Source organism: Suricata suricatta, chromosome 9 (assembly GCF_006229205.1).
Source record: "Suricata suricatta isolate VVHF042 chromosome 9, meerkat_22Aug2017_6uvM2_HiC, whole genome shotgun sequence".
In the NCBI taxonomy this organism is placed as follows: Eukaryota; Metazoa; Chordata; class Mammalia; order Carnivora; family Herpestidae; genus Suricata; species Suricata suricatta.
This window is the reverse complement of record NC_043708.1, coordinates 135,147,700-135,160,372: the sequence shown is the minus strand read 5'-3', so window position 1 is coordinate 135,160,372 and position 12,673 is coordinate 135,147,700. Positions and strand designations below refer to the sequence as shown.

The following is a 12,673-nucleotide window of genomic DNA, read 5'->3' as shown; positions in this document are numbered from 1 at the left end:
AGTTGACGAAGTTCTGCGCGCGGCGCGGCGATGGGGGGCTCGGGCAGTCGCCTGTCCAAGGAGCTGCTGGCCGAGTACCAGGTGCGCGGGACGCGGGTCCCCGGGGAGTTGGCGCGCGGGCCTGCGCTGCGGAGCGGGGTTCCGGGGCGGGAGGCAGAGCGGCCGCGGCCCCCGGGAGGCCCGCTGAACCCCTCCCGTTTTGCCTTACAGGACTTGACGTTCCTGACCAAGCAGGAGATCATTCTGTAAGTGCCGTCTCGAATCTTAGCTCCGCGGTCCCCTAGAGGCAACTTCGGGGGGCTCTGTCCACAGATGGGCTCACCGAGGCCCCCGCTCCCCGGGGGAGGGACGGAGCCCGCGGCCTAGCCGGAGCCGGCGCCCCTGACCCTGCCCTCCCCTAGGGGGGCCCCTGATGCGCACCGCAGAGCCACCTCGCAGCCTCCGCCCGGGCTGGGCGCTCCGCTGGCTCCTGCGTAAGCGAACTTCCTGCCCCAGCCCGGCGGGGGCTCGGCGGACTTCGCCTACCGGGAGCCCGGCCCCTCGTAACTTGTCCTGAATATACACCGGAACCGTTAACGCTTACCGAGCCCTCGCCCTGCGCCAGCAACTGTGTGAAGTGCTTGCCTACATTCTTAACTGAATCCTCAGGAGGGAGGTGTGGGGACAGTGAAACAGGTTTCAGAGTTTGTTTAGGTGGCTCAGACTACACTCCAAGTAGAATTTGAACTCGGGCTGGAAGCTCCTTCCTCGCCTTGTGCCAGCTTTTTGCGTCAAGGCACTTGAGTGAGATCCCTTGGATTCCCTTGGCCAAAATAATCCCAGTGGGAAGCAGGTGGGGGCGGAGGAAGGGATGATTAAGGTAGCTGCCAACATGGGAGGCCTTGAGGGGCTGGAGGTCCCTGGAGCGAAATTTGAGGTTTCGACTTTACTCCTTTCTCCCCGTTTTTCAGGGCCAACTGCTGGCTCCTTCTGCACCCTCTCCATCCCTCAGGGAACCAGCCCCAGTACAGTGCCCGGCACACAGCAGGCCCTCAGGAAATACCCATTGCATGAATGGACTCCAAGCCTGGAGTCTCGTGACAGGTGTCCCTTTGGCTTATGCCTGATGGCCCGTGTATGTGGCTCAGCGCCTCACCTGGTTCCTGATGGGTAGCAAGGCAAGGAGTGGGGATGTAACACACACAGGAAGGTTTGCCAGCAGGTTCCTCTCCTTCTGCCAGAGCCCACAGGCGGTTCTGTGAGCTGCTGCCCCAGGAGCACCGGAGCATGGAGGAGTCTCTGCAGATCCGAGTGTCCTTGGAGCAGATCCTCAGCCTTCCGGAGCTCAAGGTGCCAGTGCCCCGCCCTCCCTCTGCTCTTCATCTTGAGATCACGCGGTCACTGGTCCCCGTTCTGGTCTTTCCTCCATTTGGCCCTAATTTCCTGGGGACGGGGCTTTACCAAAATCACCCAGTGGAATTCACTAGAATGGTGTTTTTAAAACTGGGATTCTTGGACATACTGTTGGAGAGTCAAATAAGTTTTGTCCTTTATTATATGTTTAATTTTTTATAAATGTGTATTCATTTTTGAGAGAGAAGCAGAGTGTGAGCAGGGGACGGGTAGAGAGAGAGGGAGTCGCAGAATCCAAAGCAGGCTCCAGGCTCTGAATTGTCAGCCCAGAACCTGATGCGGGGTTCAAACCCACAGACTGTGAGATCATGATCTGGGCCGAAGTTGGCTGCTTAACCTACTAAACCAGGTGCCCCTTTAAAAGGAGTTTTGTCTTTTAAGAGGAGTTGAGGGGCGTCTGGGTGGTTCAGTCGGTTAAGCATCTGACTCTTGATTTTGGCTCAGTGACAGTGCAGGCACTGCTTGGGATTCTCTTTCTCCCTCTCTCTGCCCCTCCCCTGCTGGTGCTTTGTCTCTCTCTCTCTCTCTCCCAAAATAATAATAAATAAATAAAAGGAGTTGAGCTACCGTATTAAAGCTTGAGAAGCTCTATGCCAGAGGCCAACTGCTCCTCCACAGGGTTGCCGTGAAACTGTTTATGCAAAGGGCCTGGCCTTGTGCCTGTAACAGTGAGTGTTGAAGTGAATGTCTTTTATAGTGACGAGCCCGTCTTGTTCTCTTTGCTTAGGATGCTTTCATCTTCCTCCTCTGGCCCTAGGCCTGCCTTTGGCTTAAACTGACTCACAAGAAGCCATCCCTGTCCCTTCCCCAGTCAGTGGGTCCTGCCACCCTCCATGCTGGCCTCAAAGCACTGGTCAATCTCCCGGGAGCCCGAGCTCATGGTACCGTGGCCTCCTCCCTCCGGTTCCCGGCAGGGTTTGAGGAGTGTGACCTGGGCTACCTCCCATGGCGTTCACACAAGGCTCTCTTGCCTAGGCCAACCCCTTCAAGGAGCGGATCTGCAAGGTCTTCTCCACGTCGCCAGCCAGGGACAGCCTGAGCTTTGAGGACTTCCTGGACCTCCTCAGTGTGTTCAGTGACACAGCGACCCCAGATATCAAGTCCCACTATGCCTTCCGCATCTTCGGTGAGGGCCAGGAGCAGCCTGGAGGACATGGCCTGTCCTGCGTGGTCCAGGGGGTGGTTTGCTGCTCGGGAGCCGGGGGTCCCTTGTGGAGCCTCGGAGTGCCCGCCGACCACATTCCTTCCGGCTTCCCATGTCTGTCCGTAGACTTTGATGATGATGGAACCCTGAACCGAGAAGACCTGAGCCAACTCGTGAACTGCCTCACGGGACAGGGCGAGGACACACGGCTTAGTGCTTCAGAGATGAAACAGCTCATCGACAACGTGAGTGGCCGGGCCGGGCCAGGGAGCGCGGGAGGGAAGGGCGAGGACTTGGCCCTAAGCTCTCCCTCTTCCAGATTCTGGAAGAGTCGGACATCGACCGGGACGGCACCATCAACCTCTCGGAGTTCCAGCACGTCATCTCCCGCTCACCGGACTTCGCCAGGTATAAGGGTCGCGGTCGCCCCGCTTTCTGGTGACCTCTGGGTCCCTGTCTGCTGCATTCGGGCCTGGGATGTTGGGATGAGAGGTGGCAGCCGGGCAGAGAAAGCCCCAGCTCCTCTCAGGGTCTCAGGGCTGCTCTCCCAAAGGGGCCGGCCAGACATGGGTCCGCCCATTCCACAGGGTCTTAGGGAGGAGGTGGCCCAGTTTGGGGTTAGTGTCTCCCCTCCACTTGCAGCAGAAAACCCGACCCACTCTTCCCTTGCTCAGCTCCTTCAAGATTGTCCTGTGACCAGAGCCGCAGCCGGCGTCCCAGCAAGCGCCCTGTCCAAGAGCCCTTCCACTGCTGAGCTGTGGCCAAGGTCATGCCTGTGGTGCCAGGGCCAGCCGAGCTGGCCTCGCCCAGAGCTGGCGCTGTGCAGTCCTGCTCCAGGCAGGGGCCGGCCCTCCGTGCCGGGGCCGCCTCTGTCACTGTCACTGCTGTTTGTGTTCTACTAATCCACAATAAAGGCGCAGACGTTTTGACCCTTTGTGTGATACTAGAAACACAGGTAAGGGAAAGGGCTGGACTTCCAGGAGCCTTTGGTCATGCTGGGAAGAATAGGATCTAAAGGGCTGGGGGGAAGGGGGGGTGATAGGGTGCACCTGGGGGGCTCAGTCAGTTGAGCTTCCAACTTCAGCTCAGGCCATGATCTCACAGTTTATGTGTTCGAGCCCCGTGTCGGGCTCTGTGCTGACAGCTCAGAGCCTGGAGGCTCCTTCAGGTTTTGTCTCCCTCTGTCTCTGCCTCTCCCCTACTCTCTTGCTCTCAAAAATAAACAAACATTAAAGAAATCTTTTTTAAAGGGCTAGCAGGAAGTGAGACTGTGGCCTGGCCGGCCCTAAAGCGTAAAGGGGTAGTATGACAGACAGAACGCTTCCATATTCTCCTGGTGGTGGTGGTTACGTGAATTTCTACACAAGTGAAAATTTACAAGACTGTGTGCCAAAAGAAAAAATGCCAGTTTTACCGTATGATCGTTCAAAAAACAAAAAAAATTGAAAGTGAAGAAAATGACAAAACCCCTGCTCCCCTGTGCTCTCACCGGGAATGGACAGGGGAAGGTGCAGAGCAAGGGGGTTGAGGGAAAGCAAATGAGTTCCTTGCCCCCACCCATCAGGGCATTACCCTTCCCACCTTCCCACGGGGAGATGTGGCCAGGCCAGGCTGGCTCTGGCCCACTAGCCCCTGGAACGAGGAGGTTCAGAACCTTCCAGAACTCAGAGACTAGACCAGTCTCAAAAAACAAAACCAAAAACAAACAAAATAGTACTTTGGGGCATCTGGGTGGAGTGTCCAGGCTCTCGATTTTGGCTCAGGTTATGTATGATCTCTTAGTTTGTGAGTTCGAGCCCTACATCAGGCTCTGTGCTGACAGGGCAAAGCCTGCTTAGGATTCTCTCACTCTCTCTCTGTCCCTCTCCTATTCATGTGCGTGTGTGCGTGCTTTCTGTCTCTCTCGAAAACAAATAAAAAAAAAAGGGGAGCGCCTGGGTGGCTCAGTTGGTTAAACATCGACATTGACTCAGGTCTTGAGCCCACGGTTCGTGAGTTCGAGCCCCACGTCGGGTTCTGTGCTGACAGCTCACAGCCTGGAGCCTGCCTCGGATTCTGTGTCTCCCTCTCTCTCTGCCCCTCCTCCGCTCACACTCTCTCTCAAAAAACAATAAAAATTTTTAAAAAAGTAAAAAAATAAAAATCACAGTCCTTTAAGAGGAAAGGCCATGATTGTTTCTATTCTTTAGATTTTATTTTAAAAAAAGAAAAAAAAAGTAAAGTGCATCTCCTTAAAAAAAATATAAAATCCACATAAACTCAGGGCCCATGTGCTGGGCAGTGTCCATGAACCTTAGAGTTGGGGCAGGCAAGGTGCAGGGGATGGACTCTGGGGAGGACTGGGGTTGGGGAGGAGTCTGGGGTGGATGTGGGGAAAAGGGACCCAGGTTCTCAGGCTGAGGGGGAGGAAGGCAGGCTTCTGAGAGGAAGGCGTCCATCTGCGTAAACTCTCTCCTGGGCTCGTGCTGCCGCCTCTCACACGTGGCCGCAGCCTGATACAGGCTGGAAAGGTCCAGCAGGCAAGTCGGAGCCCAGGGCCTTGTGCGGGCTGCAGGGGCGGTGTGGCCCTCCGGTCCCTGAGGCGGCGGGAGGATGGTTGTGACGGGCCGGCCGGCCGCCGAGGCAGGACGCACGGAGCCCCAGCCGGCCCCTGCCTTGGCAGTGACCAGGGGCAGCCGGTGGCACCAGGCTAAGGCAGAAGGTGGAAGAGGCCAGCCGGAGGGCGCTCCCGGCCCTGTCGCAGACAACCACTTTGGGTGACTCCCCACCTCCGAGGCTGCGGACTGGGGCCGAGGGCGCACACGGAGCCCTCTGCGTCTCCTCCTCGCTCCTGTTTCACATTTTCAGTTGTTTAAACAAAGGGCTCAGTTTACAGAGGGAGCACTGTCCTGCCTGCCTGGGCAGGCCCCCATCTTCAGCGGGGGCCTCAGAGCCAGGGCTGTGGGTGGGAGGCGGCCTTGCCCGTGGCTGGCTCCAGCACCCCCCAGGGTCGGGCGCCACGGTCATGTTCCACGAGGAGCGGAGGCCGGGCTGAGCCCGACGGAGCACTGCCGGCCTCCGAGGCCCAGGCGGACTCCTGCAGAGATCAGCTCTCACACCACAGAGTCCCGGATCTCGGAGCCCAGGCGGACCCGGGGCCGGGGGCACGCCGGGGACACCTCCACAAAGCTGTCCTGGATGCTCAGGGGCCTCTTCTCGGACTCGGTGAAGACGCGGGGCCCCGGGGGGCTGTCAGATAGGGCCTGGTAGCCTCGGTGGTCGAGCGGCGTGCTGGGGGGGCCGACGCCATTAAGCGGCCGGGTCTCGGGGGGCACCGCCGCGGGGCGGGCCTTGGGGTGCACACTGGCACACTCCCCCTGCTTCAGGAAGACTTTCATGCCGCCCCGGTGCCGGTAGAGGAAGAATAGAAGCAGGAGCACCACGGCGAACACGAAGAGCGTGCACATCACCAGGAACTCGGTCCAGTAGGACTTGTCCCCACCCCAGCTGGCCTTGCCGCCGGCCGGCGCGCTCACCCGGGACGTGCTGACGACGAAGGGCACGCCGCCGCTCCGGTCCGCCCGGTCCGCGAACACGTCCTCCACCACCTTCGGGCAGTAGTTGGCCACCAGCTGCCAGAAGCCCTCCTCCAGCGACCAGCACTGGAACAGCCCCAGCTGCTGCTGGCTGCCCACCAGCAGCAGGTCCCCGGTCGGCAACACGCGGCACGAGGCCGAGGCGTTGACGGGGGCCCCGTCGTGCAGCCAGAGCCGCGTGGCCAGGTTGGAGAGGAGGGGGCAGGCCAGGGTGTTCACCGTGTGGGGCTGGAACTGGACCTGCTCGCACGGCTGCTCGCCTACGGACAGAGGGCACGTGGGGGTGAGGGGCGCCTGGCGTCCACGGCGGCCCTGAGCTCAGCCCGCTTCTCCCCGGACTGTGGTCCCTGTACCGTGATGGAGGACCCTGTGGACTCCGAGTCCGGGAGGTGGACGGGAGGAAAGGCATTTACACCCCCCGTTGCCCGCAGGAGCCTTCTCAGCGGACCTGGCCCCCACCTCTCCCCCTCGGACAGGGCGCTCACCTGTTAGTACGGGAGCCTGCGGCCTGGCGGAGGACGTGTTGCAGAGGCCCCTGGCGTCCGCCCCCTCGATGTCTTGGATCCACGGCCTGAGGACCAGAAGACAGTCTGGGAGAGGCCAGGGAGGCACCGGGAGCCCGCGTCACCCCACCCCCAGGGCAGCCAGGCCCTCATGTGGCCCCTCGCCCCAGGCCTCACCAAGGGCAGGGGGGGGGCTCAGGGCCACCAGGACCAAAGCAGGAGTCAGAGGCAGGCAGCTTCCCCATGCTGGTTCCCCATGTGCAGGTCCTAAGCCAGCCCCTCCTCCGTTTCTACGTTACTTATTTCCCATAAAAGTTACCGTACCACTTCCCTGAATTACAAAAGCAGTATAAACTTTTAAAAAACATCTGGAAGGAGGGCTTGATCTATGTGCAAGAATCTGGCTCTTTGAAAGCAATGCACAGGCACCGACTTGTTTAATAAAACATAAAAAAGAATAAAAGTCTTTTTTTTTTAACTTAAAAAAACTTTTTTAAATGTTCGTATTTATTTTTGAGAGACAGAGCCCAAGTGGGGGAGGGACAGAGAGAGAGGGAGGCACAGAATGTGAAGCCGGGTCCAGGCTCTGAGCTGTCAGCACAGAGCCTAACGTAGGACTCAAACTCAGGAACCTGAACCGAACTCACGAACCTGACTCAGATCATGGCCTGAGCCGAAGTCGGACGCTTAACCGGCTGAGCCATGCAGGAGCCCCTTCAAAGTCATTCTTGATATGCTCAGAAAACCTAAAAACCTCAACCAAGTATAAAGCCTAAAACACTGTGGAAGCCACACACAGTTTGCCATCTGGTGACCTTGACGCAAAGCATCTTGGCTCGTCCATCCAGGTGGACTTACTTATACGTGATTCTCTGAAATGGAAAGCCGGCCCCCAGGTCCCTGTGTGTGTGAAGCAAGGTCACTACAAAGGGGACAGATCCCATTTTTACTTAAAATACATACAGGGGCGCCTGGGTGGCTCAGCCGACTAAGTGCCCAACTTCAGCTCAGGTCAGGATCTCACGGTTCATGGGTTCGAGCCCCGTGTCGGGCTCTGTGCTGACAGCTCAGAGCCTGGAGCCTGCTTTGGATTCCGTGTCTCCCTCTCTGTCTGCCCCTCCCCCACTCATGCCCTGTCTCAAAGATAAATAAACATTAAAACATTTAAAGAATAAATAATAAAACAAAGCAAAATAAAAGTATTTTGGGGCGCCTGGGGGGTTCAGTCGCTGGGCATATGACTTCAGCACAGATCATGATCCCACAGTTTGTGAGTGTGAGCCCCATGTCAGGCTCTGTGCTGACCGATCAATGTGGAGCCTGCTTCCGATTCTTCCTTCCTCTCTCTCTCCTCCTCCCCTGATAGCATTCTCAATCTCTTTCTCTCCCCTTCTCTTAAAAAAAAAAACTAAAAAATTAAAAAAGTAAATAAAATAAAATACACGTACTTTTATTGTACGTATATGTAGAAAACTCTGAGAGGGTATATGTCAAAATCTCACTGTGATTCTCTAGATGGTGGGATTAGGGATAGTTTTTATATTGTTTACTCTTATCTCCACTTTTTAGGTTTTCTAGATGAACATTTTTACTGATTTAGTTCTCTTGAAAGCAATTTTTAATGGGTTTTATTAACGGGTTGTAGCATAGCCCTCAGTTTTTGTTAAAAAAACAAATCACACGCCAATCCACAGTCTCCTGCAAGCTCTTCACTGCTGTGACGCTTCGTATTTTACCAAGTGGGTAAGGCAAACCTAAGTGACTGCCTAAACCAGAACACTTTTGAGAGTCAGAAGGGAAGCTAATTCATAATCACGTGGAGACGTGGGCCTGAATGAGGCTGACCGGCGATTCTAACAGGGCCTATGGAACAGGGCGCCTGTGTGGCTCAGTCGCTTGAGCATCCGACTTCAGCTCAGGTCATGAGCTCGCGGTTCGTGGGTTCAAGCCCCACGTCAGGCTCTGTGCTGACAGCTCGGAGCTTGGAGCCTGCTTCAGAGTCTGTCTCTGTCTGTCTCTCTGCCTCTCCCCTGCTCATGCACTCTCTCTCCCCAAACTCAAATATAAATAAGCAAAAAATAATAAAAAAAAAAAAAAAAAAAGGAGGGCCTACGGAAGGTGCTCTGAGGCCAAGGGCATAGGGACGGCCGAGTGGAAGGGCCCGGGAGCTCCCTCACCTGGCGGCCACCTCGGGTTGGTAGAGGCTGACGGGTCTGCAGCTGGAGCCGCTCCACGCACAGTAGGGGTCCCGGGCGAGGACACAGTCCCCGCAGCTCTGGTACAGGCTGCAGTTGGCTACGGGCACCTGGACGACGCCCGAGTGGGAAGCGGCGTAGAGCAGGCCCTGCACAGACAAGGGGGGGTGTGAGAGGCGGGCACAGGCGGCCAGGGCCCACCAGAGCCACTCCCCAGGGGGCCTCCTCTTGTGCTCCCGGGCACCCCACTTTTTGTTGGCTCATGCCACGAGCCTGGAACTTTCCATCCTGCGGGTGCCAGGGGCAGTAACGGAGGGGCTCCCACGGGTGCTCCCCATGCTCCTCCTCCCGCTCACCCTGGTGGCGTCCAGCAGCAGGTTCTGCACGGGCTGTCCCGGCGAGAAGATCTGGAGCTCCTCCACGATGTGCATCCCGGTGCCCACGCCCACCGCCTTGTGCAGCCGGCCATCGCCTGGAACACGGACAGCGCTCAGGGCCCCGTGCCCCGCGGCCGCACCCCCGACCCCCAAGCCCGCCCTGCATGGGCACCTACCGGTGCCCAGGAAGAGCACGTCGTAGGTGCGGTGCAGGCCGGACACGCGGTGCACGGCCAGGCGCTGGTAGCGGGCGTGGGGCTGCAGCAGCAGCAGGTGGCTGCGGACCTGCCCGTCCATCAGGAAGTGGTCCTTGAGGAAGTTGAGCACGCGGTCCGGGAGCTGCAGGGACGAGGTGATCTTCCTCTCCCGCGCGCTGTTGGTGATGCACTGAAGGACAGGGCGGTGGCGTGAGGCCTGAGGGCGGCAAGCGGGGTGGGAACCGCAAGGACGCCACCAGGATCGCCAGGCCCTGCCCCTGCGGCGCACAGCGGGGCCCCTGCCCGCCCCTCCGAGGCCACTGCGCGTCACCTGCGATGCTGCAGGGAGCCAGCACCCTGAGCTGGGGCCCCAGCGCAAAGCCTGTGTGTGGGGCACTCAAGGGCTCAGGCTGACGGGGTTCCCCACCTGCCCAGGCCCCTCGCCCTCACCCAGGCCTCAGGAAGCAGGCCGCGCTTCTGCTCCTTCAGCAACCTTTCGTCGGTGCTCGAAGGAAGCCTAGGCTAACCAGGGTCTCCGAGTGCGGGAGACTTGTGGGTAACAGCTCGGTGTCCCCCCTGCCTTGGCTCTGCTCCCTCCTCTCGCTTTCCCATTCCCTCTCGGTGCTTCCTGGGGTCACCTCCCTTAGGGACCACCGGCCTCAGCTCCCCATTTCTAGGCCTGCCTTTGCGGGGAGCCTGTTAGGCTGGACGGGAAGACCATTTCCCCATGACCGGCCGCTCGTCACCCAGCAGCTGGGTGAGGAGGAGCTCACAGCTGGGGGGGGGGGGGCAGGTGCAGGGAGAGTGACACGAGCGTGTACTACGCACCCTGATGGGCACACGGCTGCCCGCTCTAGACAGGGTGCGGCCTTCCAGCATTCACAGCTGTGTGTAACGGGTAAGAGCAGCAGGCCTGGGCTTTGACCCCACATTCATAAGAAAACAGGCTCAGAGAAGCCCAGGGAGCCCCGCACGGTGTCACCCACACCCCACCTGGGTGCAGAGGGCGGCACTTACCGCTCCGGGCCGGGGTGTGGGCACCGGGTGGGTCACAGTGTACCACTGCTGGGTCTCCCGGTTCACCTCCTTGTAGAGGCCGTTGAAGGCCTTCTGCACGTCCTTCATGGTGAAGACGCAGATGGCCGAGCCCTCGGTGGTGCCCCTGTGCCTACCGTGGAAATGGCTGGGTTAACCCAGGTGCCCCGGGGCTCAGCATGAGGCTGGCTGAGCCCCACGGCCGGCTCTTGGGCTCCAGACCCAGTCACTCCCCCACCGCACCGTCCTGTCCCTGGTTAGGTCCTGGGGGCCCTACCACTGCGATGTGAAGACCCCGTAGAAGAGGGTGTCCCGCCAGTCCTGGGGGCCGGGGCTCAGCGTGAAGACGTCCTGCAGCACGTTGAACGGGAAGCCGTCGTCCGGCCGTGAGCACAGCAGCTGGGCCTTCAGGAAGGACGTCCAGCGCTGCTGCAGGACCCGCTCGCCGCCCTCGTCACCCTGGGGGAGGGAGAGGGAGACTGGGCTCAGCTCGGGCACGGGCCGGGGTGAGGGGGGAGCCTGGTGCCCCTTGCAGCCCCTCCCCAGGGGCAGTGGCAGCCGACAGGGACCCCAAGAAGGGCAAGCCAAAGCTGGGGCAGAGTTCCATTTCAAAGCAAGAAGAGGGGCGCCCGGGGCAGGGGACTCAGTCGGTTTAGGGTCCGACTTCGCCCAGGTCATGATCTCACAAGGTTCATGGGTTCAAGCCCCGCATCGGGCTCTGTGCTGACAGCTAGCTAGAGCCGGGAGCCTGCTTCAGATTCTGTACCTCCCTCTTTTTCTACCCCTCCCCTGCTCACACTGTCTCTCTCTTTCTCAAAAATAAATAAAACATTAAAAAAAAATTAAAAGCAAGAAGAGGGGCACCCGGGGTGGGGGGGGCTCAGTCAGTCATTCAGTTAAGGGTCCAACATCGACTCAGGTAATGACCTCAAGGTTGAGAGTTCGAGCCCCGCCCTGGGGTCTGCACTGACACGTGCGAGCTTGCTTGGGATTTTCCCTCTCTCCCTCCCCTCCTCGTGCTGTCTCTCAAATAAAGAAACTTTATATAAATCAAGTAAATCAAATCAAATCGAGAAGACTTGAAGGCAGTGTGCAGGAGGCCGGCTGAGTGAACGGCAGCTCCCCCGCTGTGGGACAGCCAGAAACAGAGAGGGGTCTGCCTGCGCGCAGGCAGAGAGGTCACGATTCCCTGCAAACCCCTGGACACCCGCGGGACAGCGGAACTCTTGCTTGGAACTAGTTTTTTAGCAACGCGAGTACGTATGTATTTGCAGGTGCACAAATAAAGAAAACAGGGTGCCAAGGAGCATCCTGAAATGTTCACAGCCAGGTCACTGGTGCGGAGGGAGCAGGGTTCTAACGCTGACCGTCCACACTGAGTTGTTGCCTACTGCAGTCCTAAGAGCTTTCTGTGGATGGATTTTAGCCGCATAACATCACTGAACAGACGAGGTCGCTAACTGGGGGCACGGGGCTTGCCCAAGGTCACAGGCCCAGCGAGGGCCGCACTGAGGCAGCCTGGGTGGAGACGATGCTCCTGATCATGACGGTGCGCTGCCTCTTTATCTTGTGAGTGATTCCCGTGCATACTTTTCTGTGTTTCCACATTTTCTCAAACAGAAAAAAAACGTGAGAGCTACTTTCGTTTAAAAGGAGAGAGAGAAAAGCAGTCAGCCAAAGCCGTGCCTCCCGGAGGATCAGGGGCTTCCTGATCCTGCACCCGAGGAGCCTCCGGGGCCTCCGGGGCGGCCCGCCCCCTCACCTTGCAGATGCGGGCGATACGGGACACGATGGTGTTCTCAAAAAACTCAAACTCCTGGCCGGTCTCGCTGAAGAAGAAGTAGATCTTGTCATCGTCCCCTTGCAAGCTGCCCAGGCTCTCAGGAATGTAGGCCGAGGCCACAAACGCCGGGTCTGTGGGGCCAGCGGGGAGCAGGGGTCAGCCGGGGATCCCAGGCGGGCAGGGGCTTGTCCTCAGCCCGGCAGGGAGGGCGCGCCCCGCCCTGGGCTCTGGGACCGAGCGCCCGGGGAGGACGTCACCTTGGAGCCAGTTGAGGGAGCTCTCGGTCTTGGTGGGGCGGAGGCTCTGGCTCCGGGAGATGGCCGGGTCGTTCCCCTGGAAGCTGCTGACTGTTCCAGTGTAGAGCTCGCCATCTGCCAAGAGAACATTCCCATGGGAATGGCCCCTCGGCACGGCCCTTCCCCCCACCCTCAGGGCCCAGAGTGACCCCAGCACTGCCCAGCTCGCCTGACGC

The 12,673-nt window shown here is 58.8% G+C and overlaps 2 protein-coding genes across 2 annotated transcripts in view; one reads left to right on the top strand and one right to left on the bottom strand.

The window, feature by feature from the left end:
• The first annotated feature begins 6 nt into the window (after positions 1-6).
• On the top strand, positions 7-3,465 carry CIB1 (calcium and integrin binding 1). The gene is made up of 7 exons (XM_029951054.1): positions 7-81; positions 211-245; positions 1,221-1,329; positions 2,368-2,518; positions 2,663-2,781; positions 2,856-2,944; positions 3,211-3,465. The coding sequence occupies exons 1-7, from the start codon at positions 31-33 to the stop codon at positions 3,230-3,232; spliced, it is 576 nt and encodes a 191-aa protein (XP_029806914.1). The 5' UTR covers positions 7-30; the 3' UTR covers positions 3,233-3,465.
• A 1,246-nt stretch (positions 3,466-4,711) lies between these two features.
• SEMA4B (semaphorin 4B) overlaps positions 4,712-12,673 on the bottom strand; it is an 11,815-nt gene continuing 3,853 nt past the window's right edge. The window contains exons 5-13 of the mRNA XM_029952300.1: positions 12,459-12,666; positions 12,181-12,332; positions 10,696-10,877; positions 10,401-10,551; positions 9,363-9,573; positions 9,166-9,281; positions 8,792-8,958; positions 6,597-6,682; positions 4,712-6,371 (exon numbers count right to left, since the gene is read on the bottom strand). Of these exons, the coding sequence (XP_029808160.1) occupies positions 5,629-6,371; positions 6,597-6,682; positions 8,792-8,958; positions 9,166-9,281; positions 9,363-9,573; positions 10,401-10,551; positions 10,696-10,877; positions 12,181-12,332; positions 12,459-12,666 (2,016 nt within the window). The 3' untranslated portion in view covers positions 4,712-5,628. The remainder of the gene's footprint in view (positions 6,372-6,596; positions 6,683-8,791; positions 8,959-9,165; positions 9,282-9,362; positions 9,574-10,400; positions 10,552-10,695; positions 10,878-12,180; positions 12,333-12,458; positions 12,667-12,673) is intronic.

Coding starts and splice junctions, on each gene's coding strand:
- CIB1 (XM_029951054.1), top strand. CDS start 31: ATGGGGGGCTCGGGCAGTCGCCTGTCCAAGGAGCTGCTGGCCGAGTAC. Junction 246..1,220: donor ACCAAGCAGGAGATCATTCT/GTAAGTGCCGTC, acceptor TCCTTCTGCCAG/AGCCCACAGGCGGTTCTGTG. Junction 1,330..2,367: donor TCAGCCTTCCGGAGCTCAAG/GTGCCAGTGCCC, acceptor TCTCTTGCCTAG/GCCAACCCCTTCAAGGAGCG.